This window comes from Phyllopteryx taeniolatus, chromosome 8 (genome assembly GCF_024500385.1).
Source record: "Phyllopteryx taeniolatus isolate TA_2022b chromosome 8, UOR_Ptae_1.2, whole genome shotgun sequence".
NCBI lineage: Eukaryota > Metazoa > Chordata > Actinopteri > Syngnathiformes > Syngnathidae > Phyllopteryx > Phyllopteryx taeniolatus.
Window position 1 is genome coordinate 14959807 of NC_084509.1, and position 27020 is coordinate 14986826.

General features: G+C 40.9%; 1 protein-coding gene across 3 annotated transcripts in view; it reads left to right on the forward strand.

The window, feature by feature from the left end:
* The window catches only part of pde9ac (phosphodiesterase 9ac), a 34725-nt gene extending 7909 nt beyond the window's left edge, over positions 1–26816 (forward strand). For 2 of the 3 annotated variants that reach the window (XM_061782864.1, XM_061782867.1), the window contains 15 exons: positions 5422–5465; positions 5565–5619; positions 5835–5905; positions 5989–6076; positions 7422–7500; positions 7591–7665; positions 7777–7863; positions 9488–9592; positions 9667–9749; positions 9955–10111; positions 11470–11583; positions 13110–13214; positions 14725–14853; positions 14924–15019; positions 21752–26816. In XM_061782864.1, coding sequence (XP_061638848.1) covers positions 5422–5465; positions 5565–5619; positions 5835–5905; positions 5989–6076; positions 7422–7500; positions 7591–7665; positions 7777–7863; positions 9488–9592; positions 9667–9749; positions 9955–10111; positions 11470–11583; positions 13110–13214; positions 14725–14853; positions 14924–15019; positions 21752–21808 — 1345 coding nt within the window. In that variant the 3' untranslated portion in view covers positions 21809–26816. Of the gene's footprint in view, positions 1–5421; positions 5466–5564; positions 5620–5834; positions 5906–5988; positions 6077–7421; positions 7501–7590; positions 7666–7776; positions 7864–9487; positions 9593–9666; positions 9750–9954; positions 10112–11469; positions 11584–13109; positions 13215–14724; positions 14854–14923; positions 15020–18373; positions 18457–21751 lie in introns of all 3 variants that reach the window. The other variant, XM_061782866.1, reaches the window with a different exon arrangement.
* The last annotated feature ends 204 nt before the right edge of the window (positions 26817–27020 follow it).

Below are 27020 nucleotides of genomic sequence, written 5' to 3' on the forward strand. Positions count from 1 at the left end.
TGCTTAGCCTTTACTCATCATAAGTCAAAATCAGCTTTGTTGTAAAAACATTATGTACAAATCTCTTGAGAACTAAAATGGCTTATTATTACTGTTTAGGTTATAAAGATGAATATAAAACTGAAAATATGTTCTCTGGGGGATTTCCTATCTGTCATGAACGGAACAGAGGATAGGACCCAAAAATGCACGACTCCAAAACAAATGGACAGTTTCCAAAAAGAGAGGTTTAATAGACGGGCATAGGTCGGTACACAGGCAGGGAATCCAAGAAAGGCAACAGTATCCAAAAACATGAGGCAAGGAGGCAAGGTCGATAATCGGAACAGGGTCAAGTCTTACTGAGTCTGTGACGTGGAAACAAGGAATGCTGGAACGCGACGACAAGGTACAACGAACTGGCAACGAGAGGGAATGAGACACGAGGTTAAATACAAGGGGTAATTAGGGTGAACAAGGCACAGGTGGTGAAGATGCTCACAGGAGCAGGTGTGTGTGAAACAGGGGGGAAGACAAAACCCGGAACACACACACACACATGACAGTACCCCCCCCTTAACGGCCGGCCCCAGACGGCCCTGGGGCCCCTGGATGCGCAACGTGGAAGTCCCGAATGAGCGAATCATCCATGATAAACGCAGACGGTACCCATGAACGTTCCTCAGGCCCATAGCCTTCCCAGTCCACCAGCTATTGAAACCCCCTCCCCCTCCGACGAGACGACAACAGCCGCTTCACAGAGAAGACAGGGCCCCCATCCACAAACCGGGGGGGAGGAGGGGGCCTGGAAGGCGGGACCAGAGGGGATTCCCGGGCTGGCTTGAGTAGGCTGACGTGAAAAGCAGGGTGCACCCGCATCGACCTTGGGAGCCTCAGCTTCACGGTGACAGGGTTGATGATCTTTGTGATGGGGAAGGGCCCAACGAACCTGGGAGCAAGCTTCTTGGACTCCACCCGGAGTGGAATATGTTTGGTCGAGAGCAAAACTCGCTGACCCACTTTGTAGTTCGGGGCCGGTGTCCTCCGACGGTCAGCAGCGGCTTTGTAGGACCGTCCCTGGCGCAGCAGCATCTGGCGGGCTCGCTCCCAGGTCCTCCTGCAGCGTCTCACCAAGGTTAATGCCGATGGAACTGTGGACTCTGGGGCTATGGCAGGAAACAGAGATGGTTGGTAACCATGCACAACGTGAAAAGGCGATAGACCAGTGGATGCAGAGGGGAGGGAATTGTGGGAGAATTCGACCCAAACCAGTTTCTGAGACCAGGATCGCGGCTCCTGTGAAGCGAGACATCGGAGCCCAGTCTCCAGGTCCTGGTTCAGCCTCTCTGATTGGCCGTTGGTTTCAGGATGAAACCCAGATGACAGACTGACGGTAGCACCTATGAGATTGCAAAACTCAAAAATTGCGAAATGAATTGGGGGACCCCTATCAGACTCCACATTCTTGGGGAAACCATGGAACTTGAAAACGTGATTAATCATTATCTCGGCAGTGTCTTTAGCTGAGGGGAGTTTTGGAAGTGCAATGAAGTGTGCCATCTTAGAGAACCTGTCAACAACTGTAAGAATGGTGGTGTTGCCTTTAGAGGCCGGTAATCCTGTCACAAAGTCTACGGAAATGTCTGACCAAGGACGTTGTGGTATTTGCAGGGGTCGCAACTCCCCAGAAGGACGTTGATGAGAGGGCTTGTTAGCAGCACATACCTGGCAAGCATTGACGTAATCGATAACATCCCTCCTAACATTAGGCCACCAAAAGCGCTGTTCGACCACTGATTGCGTCTTGGCAATGCCTGGGTGACTTACAGTTCGGTTCGTGTGAGCCCAGTGGATGACTCTTCCCCTTAAGGTCAGAACCACATAAAGCCTGTTTTCAGGGCAATCTTCAGGGCTGGGAGTGTCTTTCAGAGCTCCTTTAACCGCAGTTTCAATGTCCCAAACAAAAGCGGAAATGAAACATGACTTGGGCAAAATAGTCTTCGGGTCGGACAAAGAATTCTCTTCAGAGAACATACGTGACAAAGCATCTGGCTTACCATTTTTAGAACCAGGTCGGTAGGATAACATGAAATTAAATCTAGTGAAGAACAGAGCCCATCTAGCCTGCCTCGCATTTAATCTTTTAGCAGTCTTAATATACTCAAGGTTCTTGTGATCTGTCCATACTAAAAACGGAGTCTGTGCCCCCTCTAGCCAGTGCCTCCACTCCATCAAAGCCACCTTGACTGCCAGCAGTTCACGGTCACCTATGTCATAATTTTTTTCAGCTGGGGTCAGTATTTTGGAGAGAAAAGCACAAGGATGTAATTTATCATCCTTGAGAGATTTCTGGGAGAGCACTGCTCCAATTCCGGCATCAGACGCATCGACTTCTACCACAAACTGCTGTTTGAGATCTGGCAAAGTAAGAATGGGAGCGGAGGTAAAGCTCGACTTAAGTTTTTGAAAAGCTGACTGACAAATCGGGTTCCATACAAAAGGTTTGTGTGGCGAGGTAAGATCATGCAAAGGAGAGGCTATAGAACTGAAATTTCTGATGAATTTTCTGTAGAAGTTTGCGAACCCTAAGAACCTTTGTACATCTTTGCGTGACGTGGGAGTAGGCCAATTAATAACTGTATCGACTTTGCAAGGGTCCATTTTGACTTCACCTTGAGCCAGGACGAAACCCAGAAAAGAAACGGACGCCTTGTGGAACTCACATTTCTCAGCCTTGACATATAGTTGATTCTGCAATAACTGCTGCAAAACAGAGCGTACATGAATAATGTGAGTCTTCTCATCCGGGGAGAATATCAAAATGTCATCCAAATATACAAAAACATAAATATTCAACATGTCACACAGGACATCATTGACAAGGTTCTGGAAAACAGCTGGAGCGTTAGTAAGCCCAAAAGGCATTACCAAATATTCATAATGTCCCGTTGGTGTGTTGAATGCTGTTTTCCATTCATCCCCCTCCCTTATCCTGACTAGATGATATGCATTTCTTAAGTCCAGTTTGGTGAAAATCTTGGCTCCCTCCAGGAACTCAAAAGCGGTGGAGATGAGAGGAAGAGGGTACCGTTTTTTTACCGTGATCTCGTTGAGACCCCGGTAATCGATACATGGTCGCAGGGTCTTGTCTTTCTTGTCCACAAAGAAAAATCCTGCTCCTGCAGGGGATGAATATGGGCGAATGATCCCGGTTGCCAGTGATTCTTCCACGTACTCCTTCATGGCCTTGTGTTCCGGCCCTGAAAGAGAGAACAACCTCCCTCGTGGGGGTGTGGTTCTAGGCAGCAAGTCAACAGCACAGTCATAAGGTCTGTGGGGTGGAAGGGATTTGGCCTTGGACTTGGAAAAAACATCTTTAATATCCTGGTAACAGGTGGGCACTTGAGATAAATCAGGCTCCCCAGATGGGGTCTGTGGATTGTCCTTAGAAACATGACCCTGAACATCACATGGCGGCTTGAAACAGTTCCGGGCGCAATAGCTGCCCCATGACATGACATTGACCAGTCAATGTGGGGGTTATGTAATTTCAACCATGGGTTCCCTAAGATAAGGTCATGATTCATGGCGTCAAAAACATGAAAACTAATGCGTTCCGAGTGAAAATCAGGAAATGTCAATGTGAGTGTTTGGGTGCGGTGAGTGATCTTGCCCATAAAACTGCCGTCTGCAGCATAGGTGTTGCGGTGGCGTTTTATTTCAAAGGTTCTAAGGTGCATACGTCTAACGAGGGTGGAGTTCAGTAAGTTTGCGTCAGAACCAGAGTCAATTAACATAGGTGTATGAATTTCTTGATCAGGAGAGCATAGTGTCACTCTAGGAAGAACCCGTGTAAGGTCTTCCTTAATGAAATTCAGACTCACCTCTCCTGTGCCCTTGCTACCGGCACCGGCAACTTTGACGTGACAGTTGCTCACGGAATGACCCAACTGACCGCAGTAGAAGCACCGCCCTTCCCTCAGCCGGCGTTGACGTTCCTCAGGGGAGAGACGGAACCTGCCCAGTTGCATGGGTTCATCTGTGGGGACGCTAGCCAGTGGGTTGAGACCGGAACCAGGGGATCTGCCTTGGTTTGGCTGGTCACCGAGGCTCGCCCTCCAAGTGCACGGTGACGCAGCCCTCCGCCGATCTCCATCCAGCTCGCGATCCAAAAGCCTCTTGTCGACTTTAACGGCGAGAACGATGAGAGTGTCCAAGTCCGTCGGCAGGTCTAGCGGGACTAAATGATCCTTGACGGCGGGGGATAGTCCTTGAAAAAAAGCATCGAGTAGTGCTTGATTATTCCAATGACTCTCAGCTGCTAGAATGCGAAACTCAATCGCGTAATCAGACACCCTGCGCTTGCCTTGTTGTAAGGTGACAAGGGAGCGAGCTGCCTCACGATCTGGAGTGGAAAATTGAAAAATTTGCTCCATAGTCTTTACAAAAAAAGCCCATGAATGACACGCGGCGGAATTGCGGCTCCATTCAGCAGTAGTCCACGCCTCCACACGACCAGTCAGGTGGGAAATGACGAAAGCGATTTTTGCCCGCTCGGTGGGGAAGGCAGCTGCCTGCAGCTCAAAGTGGAGTTCGCACTGCGTGATGAACAGCTTAATGTTCCCAGAATTTCCAGAGAACCTCTCCGGTCGAGAGAGCTGTGGGCAGACAGCAGCGGAGGTGGCAGGTGCCTGCATGGTGACTGCTTCACATGGAAATACCGTGGCGGTATTGGGTGTGGTGCCAACTGGTTCCTTCTCTTGAATAATTTTCATAAGAAGTTCAAACTGCGAGGCCACTTGTCTCATCATATTGTCCTGATGCCTTGACAGTCCCTCTAGAGGAAGTTGGAGGGCAGCAATCTGCTCATCCTGCTTCGAGAGGAGTTGACCCTGCGCTTGAAGGGCTTTGCGCACCGGGTCTGAGTCTGCTGGGTCCATGTTATGGCCAGTTCGTTCTGTCATGAACAGAACAGAGGATAGGACCCAAAAATGCACGACTCCAAAACAAATGGACAGTTTCCAAAAAGGGAGGTTTAATAGACGGGCATAGGTCGGTACACAGGCAGGGAATCCAAGAAAGGCAACAGTATCCAAAAACATGAGGCAAGGAGGCAAGGTCGATAATCGGAACAGGGTCAAGTCTTATTGAGTCTGTGACGTGGAAACAAGGAATGCTGGAACGCGACGACAAGGTACAACGAACTGGCAACGAGAGGGAATGAGACACGAGGTTAAATACAAGGGGTAATTAGGGTGAACGATGCACAGGTGGTGAAGATGCTCACAGGAGCTATGACACTATCAACATAGACCAATATTATGCATACTGATCTGATCCTGATTTTTGGGGGATATGACTTTAGCTCTATCACATCTCTTGGGAGTAATACTGTGCGTTGAATGGGAACTGGTACTAATGATAATCTTTTTTTGTGTGAAGCTCTCTGTACAAAGTTGTCCCCCTGTCTACTGGCCAACTTGGAGGTAAGTAAGCCCATCACTACCACATCCAGTCATATGTCAAAAACAAGAGTGAAACTAGCAAGTTGAATCTATTACGATGTTTACCATACATGCGTGCAGAGAAGGAGGACATGTTCCAGAATGTGTTGTCCCAGGTGGCAGAGCAGTTCAGCAGGTAACACCTCCGCTGTTTATGTTATGCTCTGGCTGAAGCCTGCCCTTACGCCTACCTCACACACATACCTGACAGGCAGCGCTGCCTTTTTAAAGCCACACACTCAAGCCCACTGAAGACAAGTTTAATCACACACCAAAACAATTGATGTGTGTTGTTCCTGTACCGTTTCCTTATTGTGCTGCTCTCCAAGATGCAATGTGGTTTCCTTGCAGAGCCTTTCGCATCAATGAGCTGAAGACTGAGGTCACCAACAGGCTTGCCATGCTGGAGAAGAGAGTAGAGCGTAAGTGGTGGATTTTGAAGAAAATCGAATAAAGCACAAGATCACGATTATGAACACTCTCAATTGTTGTGTTTATGTTTCAGTGGAGGGTCTGAAGGTGGTTGAGATTGAGAAGTGTAAAAATGATCTGAGGAAGCTTCGGGATGAGATGACATCGAGAGGCGGTGGCAGGTAACCGTGACGTTTTACATGGTTTATATGCCCAATGGACTAATGCCTGACATCTGCCAATCAGTTAATTGATCAATCAAAAATTGAGCAAGAGCCCTTGCTTCCCCCTGAATCTTTTTTTTTTGCATACTTCCTCATAGAATTGACAATATGTTTACATTTCCTAGGATGTCCACTTCTATGCCTTTCTGTGTCTCTTCCAGTCTCTGTATCACTGTTGCAATCTGCTGATCACACTCTTTAGTTAGTCCAGGGAACTTCCTCACACCTCGCTCCTCGCTCCTCGCTCCTCGCTCCTCAATGCTTTGCCCGAGACCCAGATCTCAGGCTGCCATCTTAAGTTGTACCTCAGTTATCTTAAATGGGCATCGAGGAGCAAGCACCGAGGAAGTAACTAACTAAAATCAAGGGACCATTGATGTTTCTGTTTATGTTGTCTTTTAGCTTCTCCATAGTGATTACAAAAATAGCCGTGTACCAGCTAGATCTTAAACAGAGCAGGACTTAAAATTAAGACTTTTGTTTTTGTAATTCCTTGATTATTTTAGTTTCAATGTACATGTTTTGTGAAGTCTCTAATTTATTTTGGGCCGTATTTAATACTGAAATAACTTAATTACATTGGCTCATGATTACTTTTTCATCAAGAAATAAAAACCTTTGGATGGTTCTACACTTTTTCGCATCACAAATATGCACTGCAAGTGAGGGTTTAATTGCACTTGAAACATAAAAGCTAAAATGATGTGTTGTGATATTAATAAATCAGACATGGGGACGATTGATTTGCAAACAAACATGTAAACAACAGAGTGAGGATCCACGACCAAGGAGGTTGCCAATAAAGAAATTAGATTTTATTGTTTTCAATTGAGTTATAAAGGTTATAGGTCACTTTGATGGTGGACAAAAAGGTTTTAAATGATTCATCTTGGTCTAATTTTTTTAGATCACAAAAATATGGCATTTGAACAGGGGCGTGTAGACTTTTTAGATCCACTGTAGATCTATTTGAGGGCGTGTCGAGAGATGCCCACTGTCATAGAGAAAATATAATATTTACCTTCTCAACTCATTATGGACTGAGCGTCTGAATTTGTGGGAACCATTCAAGGATCCAAGAGCTATGAATTACTGGTTGAATGAGTTTGGTAAGGACAAATGTGACTGGCCCTAACAGCAAGCCCATCAAACACCTTTGGGAATAAATTTGAACAGAGATTGTGGGCCGAACCAATTCCATAGTTTTAGTTCCTGTTTCAGGCATAACAGCCATAAGTCCCAATACCTTTGTCCATAATGCTTAAATAAACCAAAATATCTTGCTGTTCCATTCTTGCTTTAGGGTAAACTGCCCATGTAAATACAATTTTGACGACGGGAAGAAGGTCACTCCGAGACGAGACGTCCCCAACTACCCAAAAGTGAGTTTCATGTGACACTGTACATCTACTGTACACGTGGAATATCCAAATAGATTCTGATTTTTTTTTTTCTACATTTGTTCTCTACAGTATACACTGTCACAGGAGACTGTTGAGGCACTAAAGAAGCCGACATTTGATGTCTGGCACTGGGAGCACAATGAGGTGCAGTACCGTCTACAAATCCGATTAATCGAGATATCTTAACATGCCCTTCTTTGATTTCTTATGCTTTTAATCAAAGCACTTTGCACATGTCTTCCTTTGCGGCTGTAGATGCTGAGCTGTTTGGAGTACATGTATCATGACTTGGGGCTGGTGAAAGAATTCAACATGAACCCCATCACACTCAAACGCTGGCTGGTAAGGAATATTAATAAATTAGATCGCAACACGAATATAGGAAATGTTATTTCAGGAGGGGAAAAGTTGTGCGTGCCACGTGTGATGTCAGTGTACATTGTTTTTCTTTTTCTTTGGCTTTTTTGCAACACTTTTTCCTAAAGAAGGTCCGGCTTTATCAATTAATCCTTTCCAGCTCCCCCAAAAAACATCAACAGAAATTGTAATATTTATAAAATGAAAAATAGCACACGACAATATTGTTCTGTATAAAAACATTTAGTAATAAAATAACATAAAATACAATGTATACAAAAACTGTTTTCCTCCCATTTTCTTTCTTTTTCTTACATTTTTCACTTCACTTTCACTTGATTTTTTTTTGCCTTTTTCACCACAATTTCCTCACTTTAAACACGTTCACAATGTCTTCATGGACAGTGATCCACAACTTAATGTAACATTCTTGGCTGCGTTAAAACCTTTATCGACTCCTTCGCCTTCAGTGCAGCACATATTGTAGAAGTACTATGCTCGTACTTCTGCGTCAAGTCGACTCCACGCACATCTTGCTCATGTTTTTCAAGCTTTAATTCAATGGACATCACCGGCTTCTTATTCTCTGCATTCACTTTTGATGTTGCAGTAATTATAAACATCAAAACAACTTATGTTTGAACACAAGTGGTAGCAACACATGCAAACAGCAAACATACAACAATACTCACACACAGGCATATAGTCTTTATCCTCAGCAGAAAAAATGACTGCTATTATTGCAGCTTAGATGTGACTGTCTTCTGTGTTTCATCATCAAATCTACCTGCTGTACAGTATGTCTGTCTGTATTATACTGCCCTATGGTGGGCAAGGCGCACACACCAGAATGAGCAGCACAATGCCCATTGAATTATCATGACGCACGAACTGTTTAATTATTTACAGTCAATGAAATTATGTTATTTCTGTATGTTTTCTAAATAATAATACCAATACTGCAGATCTCCATTTTTCATATTACGTTGTAAAAGCACATTACAACAAAGTGCTATTTCGACGCACTGGAATGGATTACATTTCATATCAAAGCGGAAAGATGATTTGAGATAGGAGTGTTTTGACTTATGTGTGTGGTCAGGGAACAAATTGAACAGGTATCTCAAGGCACTACTGTAATTATTTTTAAACTTGTATGCTAATACAGAGGACTCCTTCTATTAGCGAGAGATATGGACCGGGCCAAATAGCGAAAATCTGTGGAAAACTGACACCCATTATAACTGCATTGAAAAAAAATTATAATTTTTTTTTAAACCCCAAAAAGTCTTGAATAAGTAGGGATAAACCGCCAATATGTGAGGTTGGTTTCCCCCCCCCAAAAAAAAACTGAAAAAAACAATTTTTGTTTTTGTTTTTTCTTTTTTAAATAATAGGTGCATCTGCGGCTGCCGAACCGCAAGTATGCAGGGTTCCACTGTAATGATCAAATGCTAGTTATAAATATGCCTGCACAATTAAAATTGATTCATCATCACCTGAGTTTAACCCTGAGAGTATTTTTAGTTCCATTATTCCCTATGGGAAAAATAATTGCCCAAATCCAAACAAAGCTATTAAATACTTTTTTCTCCTCCTAACTTTGAAGTTGGCGATCCAGGAGAACTACCGCAGCAACCCCTTTCACAACTTCCGCCACTGCTTTTGCGTTAGTCAGATGATGTACGGCATGATCCACCTCTGCAACCTGCAGGTGAGGTGCCGAGGGAACTGATCTGACCCCTTTGGACATTCCAAATTGCGTAAACTCTCACTGTTGTTGTACAGGAGAAGCTGACTCTCACTGATATGGGCATTCTAATGACAGCTGCGGTGTGTCATGACCTGGACCACCCTGGATACAACAACACGTAAGACTCGTTAATCTCTCTGTGCTGGTGTTGACTGATTCAGCACAGGAGATGAGATTGACCTCAGTATGTATTGACAATGTTGTTGCTATGCTGTGCAACTATTTTACCAATGGGAGCTTCCACATAATGCGCTGATCCCGAAGCTTGTAATCATGTTGTTTTGCTCTCAGTTGACAGAATTGTTGTGTCATCCACCTATCAGGTACCAAATCAATGCGCGGACAGAGTTGGCGGTGCGCTACAATGACATCTCGCCACTGGAGAACCATCACTGCGCCGTGGCATTCCAGATCCTTTCCCTTCCTGAGTGCAACGTCTTTGCAAATGTGGATCCCGAGGCATTTAAACAGATTCGACAGGTGAGTTGGCCAACATATGAGCTCGTCAGATACTTCATTGGGCACACTTACCACATTTAATGAGATCAAATTTACAAGATGTACAAAGATGGCTACAGGTCAATGGTTGTATTTTCTCATGCATTGTAATACATTAGTGGTTAAAACCTATTGGGGAAGTTGATAAATTACAGTTTAATCAACCCTTCAGATATTTGAAAAAAATAAAAATAAATCCTTTTTCGATACTGCTTCTCCTCATAGTGGTCGAGTGGAGATTCAAAACCAGAACGTCTCAACTGTTAGTTAGTTAGACTGCAACACTGTGCTGCCTATAAATAAAGCTACAAAATACTAAAATAACTAAAATTCCAATTATCTATTGTTCAATAAAAATTCCAAATAAATCAGAAATTTTGTGTACCGCACTCAGTAATGCTTATTTGTCTGACACAATTTCATTTAATCGTTGACACTTTCTTGCCTTCTTATGATTTGAAAAAACATTAGAAACACGTCTGAGTATGATGGCATTCCCAGAGCTTGCGGTCCCATTAGTGTTTCGCAACCTTTATTTAAGCCAAGGCACATATTTTACATGAGAAAAACATCGTGTCCCTTCTGCCATTTAGTGGGGAGCAGTGTTGCTACAGTTAAATGCAGCCCTATGGGGGGCACAAGCCAGTGCAAACTGTAGGCCGGTCCCAAGCCCGGATAAATGCAGAGGACTGCGTCAGGAAGGGCATCCGTCTTAAAACTTTGCCAAACAAATATGAGCGTTCATCCAAAGAATTCCATACCGAATCGGTCGTGGCCAGCGTTAACAACGTCCGCCACCAGCGCCCTGCAGGTTGAAATTCAGCTACTGTGGGTCGAAGACGAAGAAGAGGTGAAAACCCACGCAGGCACGGGGACAACATGCAAACTCCACACAGTCGGGGCCGGGATTTGACCCCGGACCTCAGAACTGTGAGGGAGATGTGCTAACCAGTCATCCACCATGCCACCTGCAATATCCAGTATGCAGATATTTATTTCACAGTCACACTGGATGAATTTTTGGCGAAAAAGTTACTGAATCGATTTCCAGCCACTGAATCGTTTCAGATCGTATCGCTCTAAATGAAGCAATATTGTCCTTGAATTGAATCGGCAACCATGAATCGTGATATGAATCATTGCTAAAACGAATTGTTACACCCCAAATCGCTGTACCGCGTCAGTATTTAACACACCCATGCCTACATGATTTGTTAGATTAATACAATCAAAATATAACATTAATATCTTTATAGAAATACCTAATCACGTGACCGATGCCTACTATGCAGTTTTAATGTCAAACTGAACAAGTAGCTGAATTTGCCCTTTGTCTGCAGGCCATAATCACCCTCATCCTGGCCACTGACATGGCCAGACATGGCGAGATACTGGACTCATTCAAACAGAAGGTGGACAGCTTCGACTTCACCAACGAGGAACATGTGACATGTGTATGTATATGATGTCAGCAGTTAGTTGTCAGTACAAGCAGGCCTTTATCCATTGAGTGTATGAAACATTTGTAAATGTAATGGCAAGGGGAGGGAGGCATACAGGGCACAATGTCTTGTAAACTAGACATATCTATATCTATCTATCTATCAACTATATCTTTAGCTTTTTGCTGCTGAAAAAAGGTTACTACGGAGTTCAGTAGTCAGCCCTATGGGTCACACTAGTGTTGATCAAGGGTGTGCATCTTGAGATATACTCTAGCAGTGAGATAACCTTATGTTTTGGCTTTGATGTAGTGTTTCAGCCCTCCTTGTCCAGACTGTAAATTAATGTTGCTTGCTCAAAGTCCTCATTGGCTAATTTCACCATATCCCAGGAACCCATAAATATTCAACACATTTCATCACCAAGCTGCCAAATTGCAGTTATTAATTAATGTAGCGGTGTTGTACATGACTTGGGCAAGGCAATACCTTTCAGTTTTGTAATTGTACTCTGTTGTGTTATGTATACACTGTATTGTATTTATTTAACAAGGTCCATACATAACATAACTGTTGCACCAGAGTTAGCTATATATTTAGGTTATTTGCATCTGTGGTCCATGTCATGAATTGTGCTCGACCTTCTTGGCCAAGTCATCTTTGAAAAGAGACCTTGGTCTTGTTGGGTTCTTATTTTCTGATTTAATACAAGCTTTAAATATCTCACAGCCCCACGTCCAGAACTTAGCCAAACATTCAAGAACTGTATGTCATTAGCCTGATCGCATAATTTCTCATAAAAAGCATAAAAAATTCCCTTTTTGAATGTATTTGGAAACAAGAAACAAGAAGAATCCATTTGCCTCAATTCAACCTTTGCGAATTTCCATGACTTGGATGACTGAGAACCTCCACAGACATAAAGAAAAAAAACTTTTATTTTTTTAAACAAGCACATTTGTAGTTTTTATTGGTATTTTAATAGTAAATTAAAAATGACTTGGACAATTATGCTATTAGGCTAACGATTTGCTGGTAATCAGAAGCTAACACTGGAAGCAGTTACCTCACTTGAACGTGGCTATGGATCTTCAGCCAGCCTACCTGATCATGTCATGGTGGAAAAAAACTTGGTGTGGGGGTGTTTTTTTTTTTTTTTTTTTGTAAATTAGCCCCAATGTTACTGTTTGTTTGCAGCCTTGATGGTTATATGAATTAAATTCATGTACTGCACCAGATAATAAGATGATAAAGCCATTAATTCCCTCGAGTAACTTTGGGTTACCTGGTGATACCTAGAATAGCCTATAAATTAGGTTATATGCTTTTACAGTCTTCGGTCAGAACTCATGTCACTGAAGGGTAGTTCAAGAGTAGGAATTTCGACTTTGACAGGCGTTCCAATGTTTCCTTGTCAGAGGTCATAAAGGTCCGACTTGTCCGTGTTCTGGAATGCAGCAGAAAGGGTTTAGAACTGCTATTTAGTGTAGCTTGTATGTGCGAAGCTACTACAATGCCCTTGTTTGCTGTGTTTTCAGCTCAAGATGGTACTGATCAAATGCTGCGATATTTCCAATGAGGTGCGGCCCACCGAGGTGGCTGAGCCGTGGGTGGACTGCCTATTGGAGGAGTACTTCATGCAGGTGAGCAGGCAACCCACTAACATGAATAAATGTTTAAATATAAACAGTTCTTAAAGATTACAGTCTTCCCTCATTACTGTATAGCCTTTCTCCTTTTGTGGGTTCACTACATTGTATATTTATATTGTACATTTATATTGTATATTTATATTGTACATTGTATATTTTTTATTTTATTTTATTTTATTGCAAATTTTTCATGGTAACGTGCAATTTTGCGGTGATAATGTTTCTATATGGATTGTTACTTCAGACTCATGTAGCAATAAGCTACTGTGCCTATTGCAAAGTACAAATGGCATTAGTTACACAACTAGACGTCTATGGTAAAGTAAACATTATTCGCTAATTTAAGATAGTCTACCACCACTAGTCAGATTGTAATTGTAAACCTCAACTGGTGGTTAGGATACAGGGAATATAGACACAGTCGCTTGTGCACTTTCAATCGCTTTATTGAACAAATGGTAACAAAATACACTAAACACAAGCACATTCTTACTGCCTCGAAGGACGCCGTCACTGATCACTAAAGTGGCTAACTTTTAACCATTTAACAGCCAACCAATTCTACATAATCATTCCCTGTATTTCACGTCACTCAACAGGCCCAGGCAACCTTGAAAAGGCACACACACATTCAATGTCACAGATACCTTAGAGTAGAGTGTGAGGATGGCGACCCCAAGTGCACAAAAGTAATAACTACACCCAAAGGGAGGTAGAGTAGCCAAATCTTGTCCTCAAGTAAGAGTACTGTTACTTTAGAATAATGACTCAAGTAAAGGTAAACAGTAGTCCTCCAAATATTTACCTGAGAAAGAGTAAGAAAGTACTTTTTGAAAAAAACTACTCAATTAAAGAGTAACTTTTGAGTAACTTCTTTTCACTGCCCCAAAACCAACAACACATGCATAGGGGCCTACAGAAACATTATTTGCTTTTCACTTAAATGATTGAATGAAGAAGCTGTTTGCTGACCAGACTTATTGATAGTGTCTGTGTGTGTGCGTATGTGTGTGCGTATGTGTGTGTCTGTGACCATAAAATAGGGCTAATTTTGCCAGAAGTACTGCCAAAACAACAATAGAAACATCCGCAACTTACCGCAAGGTGTTTTCTCAAGTTAGAAGTGGGCTGAAATTTCCAAGTTTCGGCAGTCAATTTAAGAGCTGCATGATAAAGCTGTTGTTTTTCGGAGTCTGTAAAGTAAACGCTTGTGCGGCTGTTTTCTTTTCAAAAATGAGTCTCTTTGATTACTTAAATCGCTGACTGGTTAGCACAGCTGCCTCACAGGTCTGAGGACCCGGGTTCAAATACAGCCTCAGCTGCATGTTCTCCCCGTGCCTAAGTGTGTTTTCTCCTGGTACTCCGATTTCCTCCCACATTCCAAAAACATGCATGGAAGGTTAACTGAACTGTACCAAGGCAGTGATTGTACAAAGTCAAACACAAGAAACTGCACTTTATGTTCATAATATGATTTTGCATGTCAACATATGCCTCCCAGAGTGACCGGGAGAAGTCGGAGGGCCTCCCGGTGGCCCCCTTCATGGACCGAGACAAAGTTACCAAGCCCACTGCTCAGATAGGCTTCATCAAGTTTGTCCTCATCCCCATGTTTGAAACTGTCATGAAGGTAGGCTCACATGCGCATGCCTTCTGTGTGAACACCTTGACAAACGTCTCACTGTTGTCTTCTCCAACAGCTTTTCCCTCAGATTGAGGAGATCATGGTTCAACCCTTGAGGGACTCCAGAGACCACTACGAAGAGCTGAAACAGATTGACGATGCCATGACAGAGGTAGACCCTATTTTAACCTATCATGTATGTGGTCAAGTTGGTGTCTCAAATGTGAATCATTTTGGATGCCTTTATTGATAAACATGCATTTTCGTACAACAAAGCGATGTACTGGGGGTGCCTTGAGATACAAGTGACGCGACTAGGTAGGTTTCCTGTTTAAATAAACATAAAAAAAGAGAATTAATTATTAATTTAAATTAAAAGATTAATTGAGATATGAGTATTTTGAGTTACGAGTGTGGTCATGTAATGAATTAAACTCATATCTCAACATGCCACTGTACTTCATCCAGATGAAGGCATCAGTGGTGTTTTATACAGTTGTGTATGAACATTTACTCAAAAAGCACTTTGATAGGGTAACAACTACTCCAGCAGTTTTCAAAGTGTGGCAGACTTCACGGGAGGTGCAGCAGCATGAAAAAAATACATTAAAGATTATTTTGTTTTAAATAAAAAACTTCAGCTACATGTTAAAAGCAATTTTGAGTTCTTATCATGAGAACGTAAAACAACTTCGTTTTTATTAACAAGGATTTAAATCCAATTTTAAAACAGTAACATGCAAAGAAGCACATATTGTTGGCAGTGAGTAATTGTTTTTGTGTTAAACCCAATGCTATTTGTTAAAAAATCCTCTAGTTTAAAATTTCACACACCAGCAATGAGTTTTTAAATAGGTGATAAAATACATTTAAAAATCATTCATTCATTCATCTTCCGTTCCGCTTATCCTCACTCAATGACATTAAATTTGACGTATTTAAAGGTTTTCTTCAATTGTTATACAGTTAAGGATATTGACCACAATTGTGTGTAAATCTGGGGGGGGGAAAGCGTTCATTGCAGAATTGTGAACTGGGGGAGGGGTGATGCAGCAGTTTGTAAAATCAGCTTTAGAAAAATAAAGACAAATATTTTAGGTACGTTTAAGCACAGACTAACGGTTTGCTAGTCTGCCTCACTGTCAAGAGAAACATGTAAGGTTGATTGAAGACTCTATATTGTCCATAAGCATGATTGTGATTGTGAATGCTTGTTTGTCTATACGTGCCCTGTGATTGACTGGCGACCAGTCCAGGATCAACCTCGCCTCTCACCCCAGAATCAGCTGGGAAAGCTCTAGATCACCTGCGACAAAAAAAAAAACAACTAAACTATGATCCCAAAATCATTTCAAACTATTCTTACAACATTACCCTTAAAAATAAAAAGGTTAACAGATTTCTGAAAACATGCACAGGAAGTGCATGTGTACTGTATATCGCCTTCACAACACATAAAAATACCAGCTTTTTAATAGCCACTCAGCAGAGCAAAAGCATACACTTGCAGCGAAGACTCCATAACTTCCGCTAACATTCCAGGCGGAACTAAACTCCTCCTTAACATAAAAAGATTCAAGAACAGTCAAGATGTTTGTGTCACTTCAACATATAGTCGTGCCTTGAGGCACGAGTGATCCGACTTAAGAGTTTTTTTTCGAGATATAAGCCATCAATCGGCCAATTTTTTGCTTGGACTTGTGGGTAAGAATTCCATGCAAACCAAAAGGAGCAGCACTATGTGTATTAAATTGAAGCAAAAAATGTGGCAAAAACTTTAACTTTAGAAAACTTTTTTTTCCCTTTAAGACCTACCTAATGCTGCAAACATTGGCACTCATTCCATAGTTCTGATTGACACAGCAACCTGGTGGCGTCGGCAACAGAAGACAAGCTCATTTCCTTATATTAGTTCTTGGTTGCTGATGGTTTTGTGGTACATTCGCCTGACTTTGGTGCGGGCAGCGTAGGTTCAGTTCCCACTCGGTGACAGTGTGAATGTGAGTGCGAATGGTTGTCCGTGTCTATATGTGCCCTGCGACTGACTGGCGATCAGTTCAGGGTGTTCAGGGATCTTTTATCCGCAAGCTACCCCACACGCATTTTTTTTGACAATTGTGTCTGTGTCTATATGTGCCCTGGTGACCAGTTCAGGACGTGGTCTGCCTTTCGCCCAAAGTCAAGTGGATAGGCTCCAGCACGCCCGCGACCCTAGTGAGGAGAAGCGGCTCAGAAAATGGATGGATGGATAGATGTGTTTTGTCATTGTTATATTGATTGCGTCACTCACTTTTGAAAAAGAGTGTGGGAAGAGGACGTAGTGCAGGCATTTGCTTTTGTGAAGTCAGAGGGTTTTTGTACGGTCTGTGGCATTGTGTGACCCCGGCGGACTTTAATGGGCACGGCTGGCGCGCAGTGGTGTGTTTGTAACATTTTAATCAATGATAGCGAAATAATTTTTTTAGCAGAGTAAATTAGCGATTGAACTTAATTTTGGGGCGTTCTTTTATTGATGTGAGTGTGCAACGGTATATTGTATGTGAGCAATATAAGGTGTAATACCAACTTAAACAAAGCGGTGTTTGGAAACTCAACAAGATGGCATTTTTTTCCTGAGAAGTTGTCATTTTGGAGGTGCGAGGTTTCCATCCAACAGCGATGATACATTAAATATTGGCAAATACTGAAACTTTAGTATAGTACATGCTAGTGTCCACACCAGCTATGCAGCGCAATTCTATCGATGACATCACACCAAGTCATGACGGTAAATCGATTTTGGCAGCGTAAAAGGAGCATTACCAGGGCTGTTAGTTATTTACCAATTGCTCCAAAATGGATTGATATTTTTGGAAATGACTGCCAGTTTCAGTTTATTGAGCAAAAGATACTAAAAGAGAACGTGTTAGTAAAATATAGGCCATCTGGACAGTATAGGTTCATTAATTATGTCATTCCTATATGTTTTTAGAAAGGTACAATACTATAGAGTGCTATTTTTCTTATTAAAAACACATTACAAAATGTTTTGTTGTTTTTGTTGGGAGGCTGTAACGGTTTAATGATGAGGGGAATGATAATTTGAAATATGTGTTTTGCATTACGAATGTGGTCACAGAATGAGTTAAACTTGTATCTCAAGGCCCCACTTTATTTTCTTGACACCAATTACTTTTTCCTATGAGCCAGGGTTTTGGCACCATCTTGTGGAATTGTAGAGCGTTACAGGTTTGGAATAGATGAGAATAGGTTCCACAGGGAAAAAAAGGAAGTGAATTTGTGAATAGTGAAGCACAAGTCAATAGGGCTTTATTGTTTCGTGACTCACTGTCTTGCACTTTGAAACCCCTGCCCAAGTCAACAGTTCCAAATTGTATGCATTCAAAATGATTAATGTAGGTGGCACCAACTTTTCGAAAGTCAGCTCACGTCTGTATGAGGTGCACACGGTCACACATGCATGCATGCGCACCGCCCCCATCCAAAGCCACTTGCTAACATAAAGGTATGTCTTTTGTTCAATGAGGCGCAGAAGAAAAAAACTGAAAATATGTCATTAGGCGGGAAGAAGAAGTAAGCTCCACAGTGAGTGAGTGCAGTGGTATCTGTGTAAGTAAGAAGTGACACCTTGGTTGTGTGCTAGTGTTTAGTGTCATGAGTGTGTGACTGTCTCTGCCTCTCTCGACTGCTCTCTCGTTGCTGCGGGAACATGCATACTTTCATCACGTCGTATTTAAATTATAATATAACTCAGGTTACCCCCAAAAAAGGCACAATCCAACAATAGTAATAGTGAGAAAGAGGCCGTTGGATTATACAGTTTAAGCTTAAATATTCCTATACTGTATTTCTATGAGGAAATTGAGTACATTGCACTTCAAATGCTGTAAACTAAAGTGATGAAATTGTCATGTATCCTCCCCCCTCTCAATAATCTCCTTATTGCACTTTTCCCACCATTTCTTCTCATGAAATAAAATGACCTATTTAATGTTGATATAGACTCACTGGCCACATTATTTACACAATCTGCAATACAGTACAAGAGTTGGGAGTCAAATATTCTGCCTTTACAAAGATAAGAACACTGGTCACAGGACACTGTCAGAAAGGTATTCATTAATTCCTTTTTTGCTGTCATTTTGCATTACCATGCTATAGTAGAGATGTAAATATACGACAATTTCTATATTTATGTACATATCATACATTCCATACCTCAAATGAGGCAAAAGAGGCCTGCAATTCTTCAGGTCTTGTCCTGGGCTCCTTTATGACCTCCCGGATGGGTTGTTGCTCTGCTAGTGGGGTAATTTTTGTAGGCTGATAGCTTCTGGGAAGGTTCACCACTGTTCCGTGTTTTGTCAATTTGAGGATAATGGCTCTCACTGTGGTTCGCTGGGGTCCTAAAGCTTTCGAAATGGCTTTTTAACTCTTTCCAGACTGGTGAATGTCAATTACTTTATTTCTCATATGTTCTTGAATTTCTTTTTTGTCGCAGCTTTTTGAGATCTTTTGGCTTACTTCATTTTATCAGACCGATTCTATTTACCGTATTTTCACGACCATAAGGTGCATCGTATTAAAAGGCGCAGTCTCAGTTACGGGGTCTATTTCTGTATTCAACACATACATAAGGCGCACCGTATTATTGGGCGCAGGCATGGAAAAACATACGCTACCTTAAAACATACGGTAGCATGCATGCATGGTAAAACAATGTTTTTAAAAAGGCAGCGGGAACAAAACTGAATTCGGTTGTACTTTATTGAAGTATTTAAGAATGTACTCACGCTATTTGATCAATCCTCATCCACAAATCCATCAAGGTCCTCATCTTCTGTATCCGAAATGAACAGCTGGGCAAGTTCTCCAACAAACACGGCAGGTTACCGCTCGTCATTGTCGTAGTCAGTCATCGGGCAGAAGGCGGGGTACACCCTGAACTGGTTGCCAGCCAATCGCAGGGCACATACAAACAAACAACGATTCGCACTCACATTCACACCTATGGGCAATTTTGAGTCTTCAATTCATGCATGTTTTTGGAATGTGGGAGGAAACCACAGTGCCTTAGGAAAACCCACGGAGGCACGGGGAGAATATGCAAACTCCGCACAGGCGGGGCCGGGGATTGAACCCGGGTCCTCAGAACTGTGAGGCTGACGCTCTAACCAGTCGGCCGTCGGAATGCAACCAGCAAAGTTAATTTGAATCTTGAGATACATTAAAAAATGTTTATTTGATATCGGGAAAAATAAATGGTAAATGGACTGCACTTATTTGATCCCAGTGGGCCTGGCAGTGCCTTGCATGGCAGCAGTCGCCCATTGGTTTATGAATGTGAGGCTTTGTAAAGCGCTTTGGCCACTGTGATGGTGTAGATAAAGCGTGCAGTCCAGTTACCATTTATTTTTCATAAGATATCAAAGGTGGCACGGTGGACGACTGGTTAGAGCGTCTGCCTCACAGTTCTGAGGACTGGGGTTCAATCCCGGCCCCACCTGTGTGGAGTTTGCATGTTCTCCCCGTGCCTGCGTGGGTTTTGTCCGGACACTCCAGTTTCCTCCCACATCCCAAAAACATGCAGGGTAGGTTAATTGACATCTCTAAATTGCCCGTAGGTGTGAATGTGAGTGCGAATGGTTATTTGTTTGTATGTGCCCTGCGATTGGCTGGCAACCAGTTCAGGGTGTACCCCGCCTCCTGCCTGATGATAGCTGGGATAGGCTCCAACACGCCCGCGACCCTAGTGAGGTGAAGCGGCTCAGAAAATGGATGGATGGATGGATCTCAAGATTCAAATTAACCTTGCTGGTTGCATTCTTTAACCGAAGAGCATTGACGTCCGTATTATTGGGAGGCTATTATTATCCACCTGCCTCTATATAAGCAGCATGTCGGCAGGAAATGCTCCCAGTCAGTCAAGCGGAGCGCTCATTAAAGTCACACAGCAACATTTACAGATTTTGGAACTCGGTGCACACATAAGGCACGGCGAATTATAAGGCGCCCAGTCCATTTTGGAGAAGATTTAAGACTTTTAAGTGCGCCTCATGGTCGTGAAAATACAGTAAGTGATTTCTTGATTTAACAACTTGGGTGTGGTCAGATAAAATGAATACATTTGATTAGCCCCAGTTAATTCATGCGGGGGTGTATTTACTTTTTCACACAGCACCAGGTTTTTTTTTCCCCTTAATAGATGAAATCACCATTTAAAAACTGTATTTTCTGTTTACTTGGGTTATTTTTTGTCTGATATTTATATTTGTTTGATAATCTTTATTATTAAAGTAGGGAAACTATGCAAAAAGAAGAGAAGAGAAGGGGCAAATACTTCTTTATGGCACTGTAAGTTAAATGTTTTTAGTTAAAGGGAGTTTTCATTTGTTGTAATCTATGTTCTGACTGAAAAAAACTGGAAGTGGTTGTATTTGAAATATTTGAAAGAGAAAATTATTCGTATCCCTGACATAGCCTTTTGTACTAGGATCCTGGAACTGCGTGAATGTTAGTGTGAATGGTTGTTTGTCTATATGTGCCCTGTGATTGGCTGGCGATCAGTCCAAGGTGTACCCCGCCTCTCGGCCCAAAGTCAGCTGGGACAGGCTCCAGCTCAACTTTGACCCTAATGAGGACAAGTGCTGGAGAAAATGGATGGATAAACATCAGTACCATATTTTGATTGCCTTATTTATAAGGGAAAAATATTAGAAACAACTGTCAGTATGATGCAGTGCAATTTTACAACCATAATCGTAGACATCTCTTTAAATGAGTATCTCTCTGACAGTATCCGTCAATCATTATCGAGCTCAATATAATTTTAGTCTGAGCTTTTTTCCTTCCTGAGCTTTTACTTCTTATTTTTACTTTAACTCGGGGTGTCATTTCCTCGCAGGGGTCCTCTTTTGTGTTCAAATTCAGCAAAGACTTTAAGAAGAGCGAGTCTGGGTGAAGTCGTTGCAGCGCTGCTTTCTGACGGTCAACAGATGGAGCGACAGGAGAGAGCAAAGAGACGACACAGCTACAGCTACATACTCAACTAAAGTTAGGCACCGAGGGGCATCAATGATATGTAATGTCTAATGTTAAAAATGTACTGTATATACAGGTATAATACGGTAAAGTTTTGCTGCTCACTGAGAATGATGATGGCCTCGCGCGAGCCACCATATTGATATCTGTAAACGGTCCAGAGTGTGGCTGACTGCGCTCGGAGTGCATTTCTGACCGCACCCCATATCGTATCTGTTGCTACCATGTCCGTTTGACGATTGGATTTAGCTTGTTTACTAGAGAACAGATTTGTTGATGGTACCACCACTTCACAGAGCAAATCTCCAAGTCAAAAAAATCTCAAAGAAAAGGGCAAATTACTCTGCTCCTTTTAAGAAAAAAGTGATCACTGTTGCTGTCTGAAAGGAACCGTGAAGCAGCTCGGCAGTTCAACATAAAGTTATTGCGAGATTATGGAGGAAATCCAAAGAAAAACTCCTACCTGGTAAGACTGTACTATTTTCAACAGTACTATCATAGCATATAATTGAGCATTGATTTGAAAACAATCACTGTCTTTGTTCTTTGCTTATGTGAGAACTCGAGTAGAAATGCAAGGTGAGGAAGCGACACAAATGTCAGCGCATGCACACAAAGCAGAACATTTCTTTGAAAATCCTAATGAAATACGAGCAATAGTGTTCTTCATGTTTTAAGTACGGATACCAGAAAATCGATGCTACGTATTATATATAGGTAGAAGTCAATTACTGATTTCAGGGGTCAATTTTGGGGGTGCGTATTAGAACTCGAGAGCGTATTATACACGTGAAATTACGGTATTCCCATTCACAGAATTCCCCAATTTTCACAATAAAATATCCTAATTAAGAGATTTTTACAAATTGTTAGCCTAAGAGCATACAGTAGTTTTTGTTTGGTTGGTTGGTTGGTTGTTTTTTTCTCGAAAGGTTTTATTTAACAATTTAGAACGGTAGTTGCCTATCTCATGGAGTATTTTCGGAAAACAGGAAAAAAAAACTTAATTCAACAAATAAGAATTCAACCTTTGTGTATTAACCATCACCTGGATGGCTGAGAATCTACATGCCGCACTTAAAGAAAAACAAATTTTTTAGCAAGCACATTGGTATTTGGTATTGATATTTTGATGGTGAGTTAAAAATGACTTGGGCAATTATGCTATTAGGCTACTGGTAGTGTATTTACCTCCTCCTGTTACATTTCTTAATCGATTCAAACCATTACAAGTTAATTCTCAGGGCATTGAATCGATATTCACAGGCATATTCCCAGTTCAAATTATTCAACTCATTCAGGACATCTTGGCAACTATTATCTTTCACAGAATTCACAATTTTTCACAATAAAACTCTCAGCTTAAGAGATTTTTACATATTTATCTCCTTACACACACACACACACAGAATTCTCCGTCAATTCAAACAATTCACCTTTCTAATATTCAGCTCATTCAGAACTTCTTGGGAACTATTCCCATTCCCAAAATTATCAAAATAAAATTCCCTGATTAACAAATATTTCACAATATTCTGCAACTTCTTCTACATTTCTTGACAGTTTCACACCAGTTCAATTTATAATATTCAGTTCATTCAGAACTTCTTGGAAACTATTCCCATTCCTCAAAATAACATTTTCTGATTAACACATATTTGACAATATTCTATTTTAGCTCCTTCATTTACATTTCTCCACTGATTGAAAACATTTTAGCTTTGAATATTCAGCTCATTCAGAACATCATGGAAACTATTCCCATTCATAGAACGTACAAATTGTCGTATCAAAATTCCCAATTTAAGATATTTTTACATATTTACCGCCGCTTACGTTTCTTGACTCATTCAAACCATTCCAACTTATAAATATTTAACTCATTTGGGACATCTAAGCAACTATTCCAATTCCTAAAATTCCCCCCAAAAATCCCTGAGGAGGAGGGACTAATGTAAAATACCAGTTTATGAGTGTTTTACATACTCCCTCCTCCTTCCATATGTCTTGACTGATTCAAAACATTCAAGTGTCCATCATTCTACATTTCAACAAATTAATTCCAAATAATTTCAGTTAAACTTCAGTTTTTCAGCATTCACACGCAATTTCTGCAGACACTGCATTTTCTAGTCACACTCAATATATGTATGAAAAACAATCCAATAAAAAACAACTCAAAACGTTGCATGTCAGGACCATCATTAACCGAGGAACCCCTGTATTTGGAGGTGGATTCATGGACTCACCTAAAACATTTTAGTCGACATTGTGGGATTTGCATTCCATAGGCAAGGCATCTTTTAAAAAATATATATTTTTTGTCTCAATTTTTTTAATGCCTGACAACCGCTCACAAGAGGTTGAACATCTTAGGATGATTTTCACTAGATAACACAACAACAAATATTCAGCCTCTGTAACAAATCCACATTACCTATCATTAGAAATGAGTGCCTTGATGTTATGTTTTCTCCACTTCTCATTACTGTTGATAAAGTACAGAAGCCATCACAAATACCCACATAGTGAGGGTATTTAAATATGTATGTGTGCGTGTGTGTGTGTGCGCGTGTGTGTGTATTACTTCTAATTGCACAAATAACCACAGTATGTCCAGATGTATTTGGACAATGACAGCGTTTTTATGATGTTGCCTTTTATACACCTCCACAATAGATTTCAAATCAAACAATCAAGATGTGTCAGCGTTTAGCTTGAGGATATTTTACATTCAAATAGCATTAGCCATTCACAGCCATTTTTAAGCAGGATACTTCCATGTTCTTAGTGGTCAAAAGTATTTGGGCAAATATAGCCATCAATATAATCGTGATTTTCCTCCCTGGAGATGCTTTCTTCACTGCAGCTTAATTCACTTTCTGCCTTTTTGTGGGTCTTGCTGCCTTCATTTTTGTCTTCTAAGTAAAAAGCATGCTCTATTGGGTTGAGATCGTGTTCACTGAAGAATATTACATATACAGTAGATTATTTCAGAAAGTTTCAATATGTTTTTTGCACTGGTTGATGACGGAATACTTTCCTCGACATAAAGAACAGCAACGTCAAAACATCAACAGAAGTGAAGGTTATTCTGGAGAAGGTGGTCATATCACTATAAAAAGCCTCAATCAAGAGGCAATGCAAGACTAATTTATTCATAGTGCATTTCATACACAAGGTAACTCAATGGGCTTTACATGATTAAAAACATTTAAAAACAAAAAGCTAAATAAATGTAAAAACAATGTACAGAAATAAAAGACAGCTTGCAAAAATTACTAAAAGAACTTACAGTACAAGAAGAAGATTTTTTTTTAAAATACTTTTAAATGCTTATTTGAAAGCATGAAGGAAAAAGAATGATTTTAAACCTGGACTTAAAAACACTCACACTTGGGGCCGACTTCTATTTTGCTGGCAGCTTGTTCTATTTGTATGCAGCATACCAGCTAAATGCTGCTTCACCATGTCTGGTTTGAACTCTGGGCGCCACTATCTGACCTGAGTATTGTCGATCTCAGAGTCCTACTGGGTTTATATTCCGTTAGCATAAAGATGCCTCCATGAATGAAAATATTGTACAGTTGGTTTAAGCATGGTGCAAAGTACTGCTGAAAATACCGAAGAACATGAAAATCAGTTTGAACTAAACTTTTTTTTAGGACGGCAACTAATGATTATTTTAATAATCGATTAATCTGTCCATTATTATTTTTTATTATTTGGATGAAAACAATTTCCATCCCTTAATTCAAAAAGAGGACATTATTTCAAATTGACATTGTAGAAAATTCACAACCATAAACTGATTATGATTCAATTACTAGTTGGGTCTGTAACGTCATAAAATATGCAAAAATGTTGATCATTGAAAGTAGATGTTGGCTAATGTCTTATTTAGATTCAACTTAAAGATAATCGTTCTGCTTTCTTTGAGGTCTACAGAAATATGAGAATATTTACTGTTGAGAAGCTGAAATTCAGAGGATTAAGACCATTTTAAGTTAAACAAGGTGGGTGATGTATTACAAAATTATGTCACTTTGTCCAAAAACTTTTGACTATGATGATAGAAACATCTTGGAAGTTCCAAGTCTACACTGCGATCAAATGTTAATTGTTTTATATCAAATCCAATTGTGTTGATGTGTCAAGGAAAAATATTACAAAACAATTGCCATTATCCAAATACTTCTGGTCCTCACTGTGTATTATCAAATCTGCTATCAAACATGTCTTTATAGCAATAAAATGACGACATTAGTACCACTTTATAACTGACGAAAAGCGTTCCAAGGACCATCTTTAATTAAATTCCAGCTTTTTTCAATCATATTGACAAATCACTGGAATGTTTTAGTTCCACTTGTGCACAGCACCTGATTCTGAATGAAACACATATTATCGGCAAATTTCATACTAGAGGCCCAATAAATAGCAACTGAATGGAACTCGTGATCTAATTGCTTATTACCCAAGGGTGTGCTACTTATTATATCACACCTCCCTCAGAGCATGGTGGTGTTTCTGGCAGCTCCAATTGTTTTTTAAACACAGTATGACTCACTAAAGACATTTATGATCAACTTCACTTCAGTATGTAGCTTTATTTGATTGGTCTCACCCTATAATTGTTCCCAGTTAAAGCGACTGTATCTCCAATCTCATAGATGATCTCAGAGCAATAAATGAAAAGCATATCCATCACATGATAGCGGTTGAGATGAGATGAAATGGGTATTTTTATTTGTATATGTGCCCTGTTTGTTTGGACAAATGTACCGTTCCACATTGTGTGATACACCGAGTGTTAGCCTGCAGGAATGTTCTGGTTAAGCTTATCATACCAAGCATGGCCAGTGAATGGAACACTGATCACCTACCAATAAAGTGATTTTCATTGAGTTGGGGCACAACTTTCCTCACTTCTTGGGTTAGTGTCTTTCTTTGTCCAGCTTATTGTATTTTATATGTTCTGAAATAACAACTATGTATTGATGCAACACGTTTCATAACGATATAGTCCACAACATTGGGTTCGTCTTCACAGTCTAATAAGATCAAATACAAAAGGAGCTGTATTTAAAAAAAATCTGTCTTTACAAAGATAATGTTCAGTCATGATTATT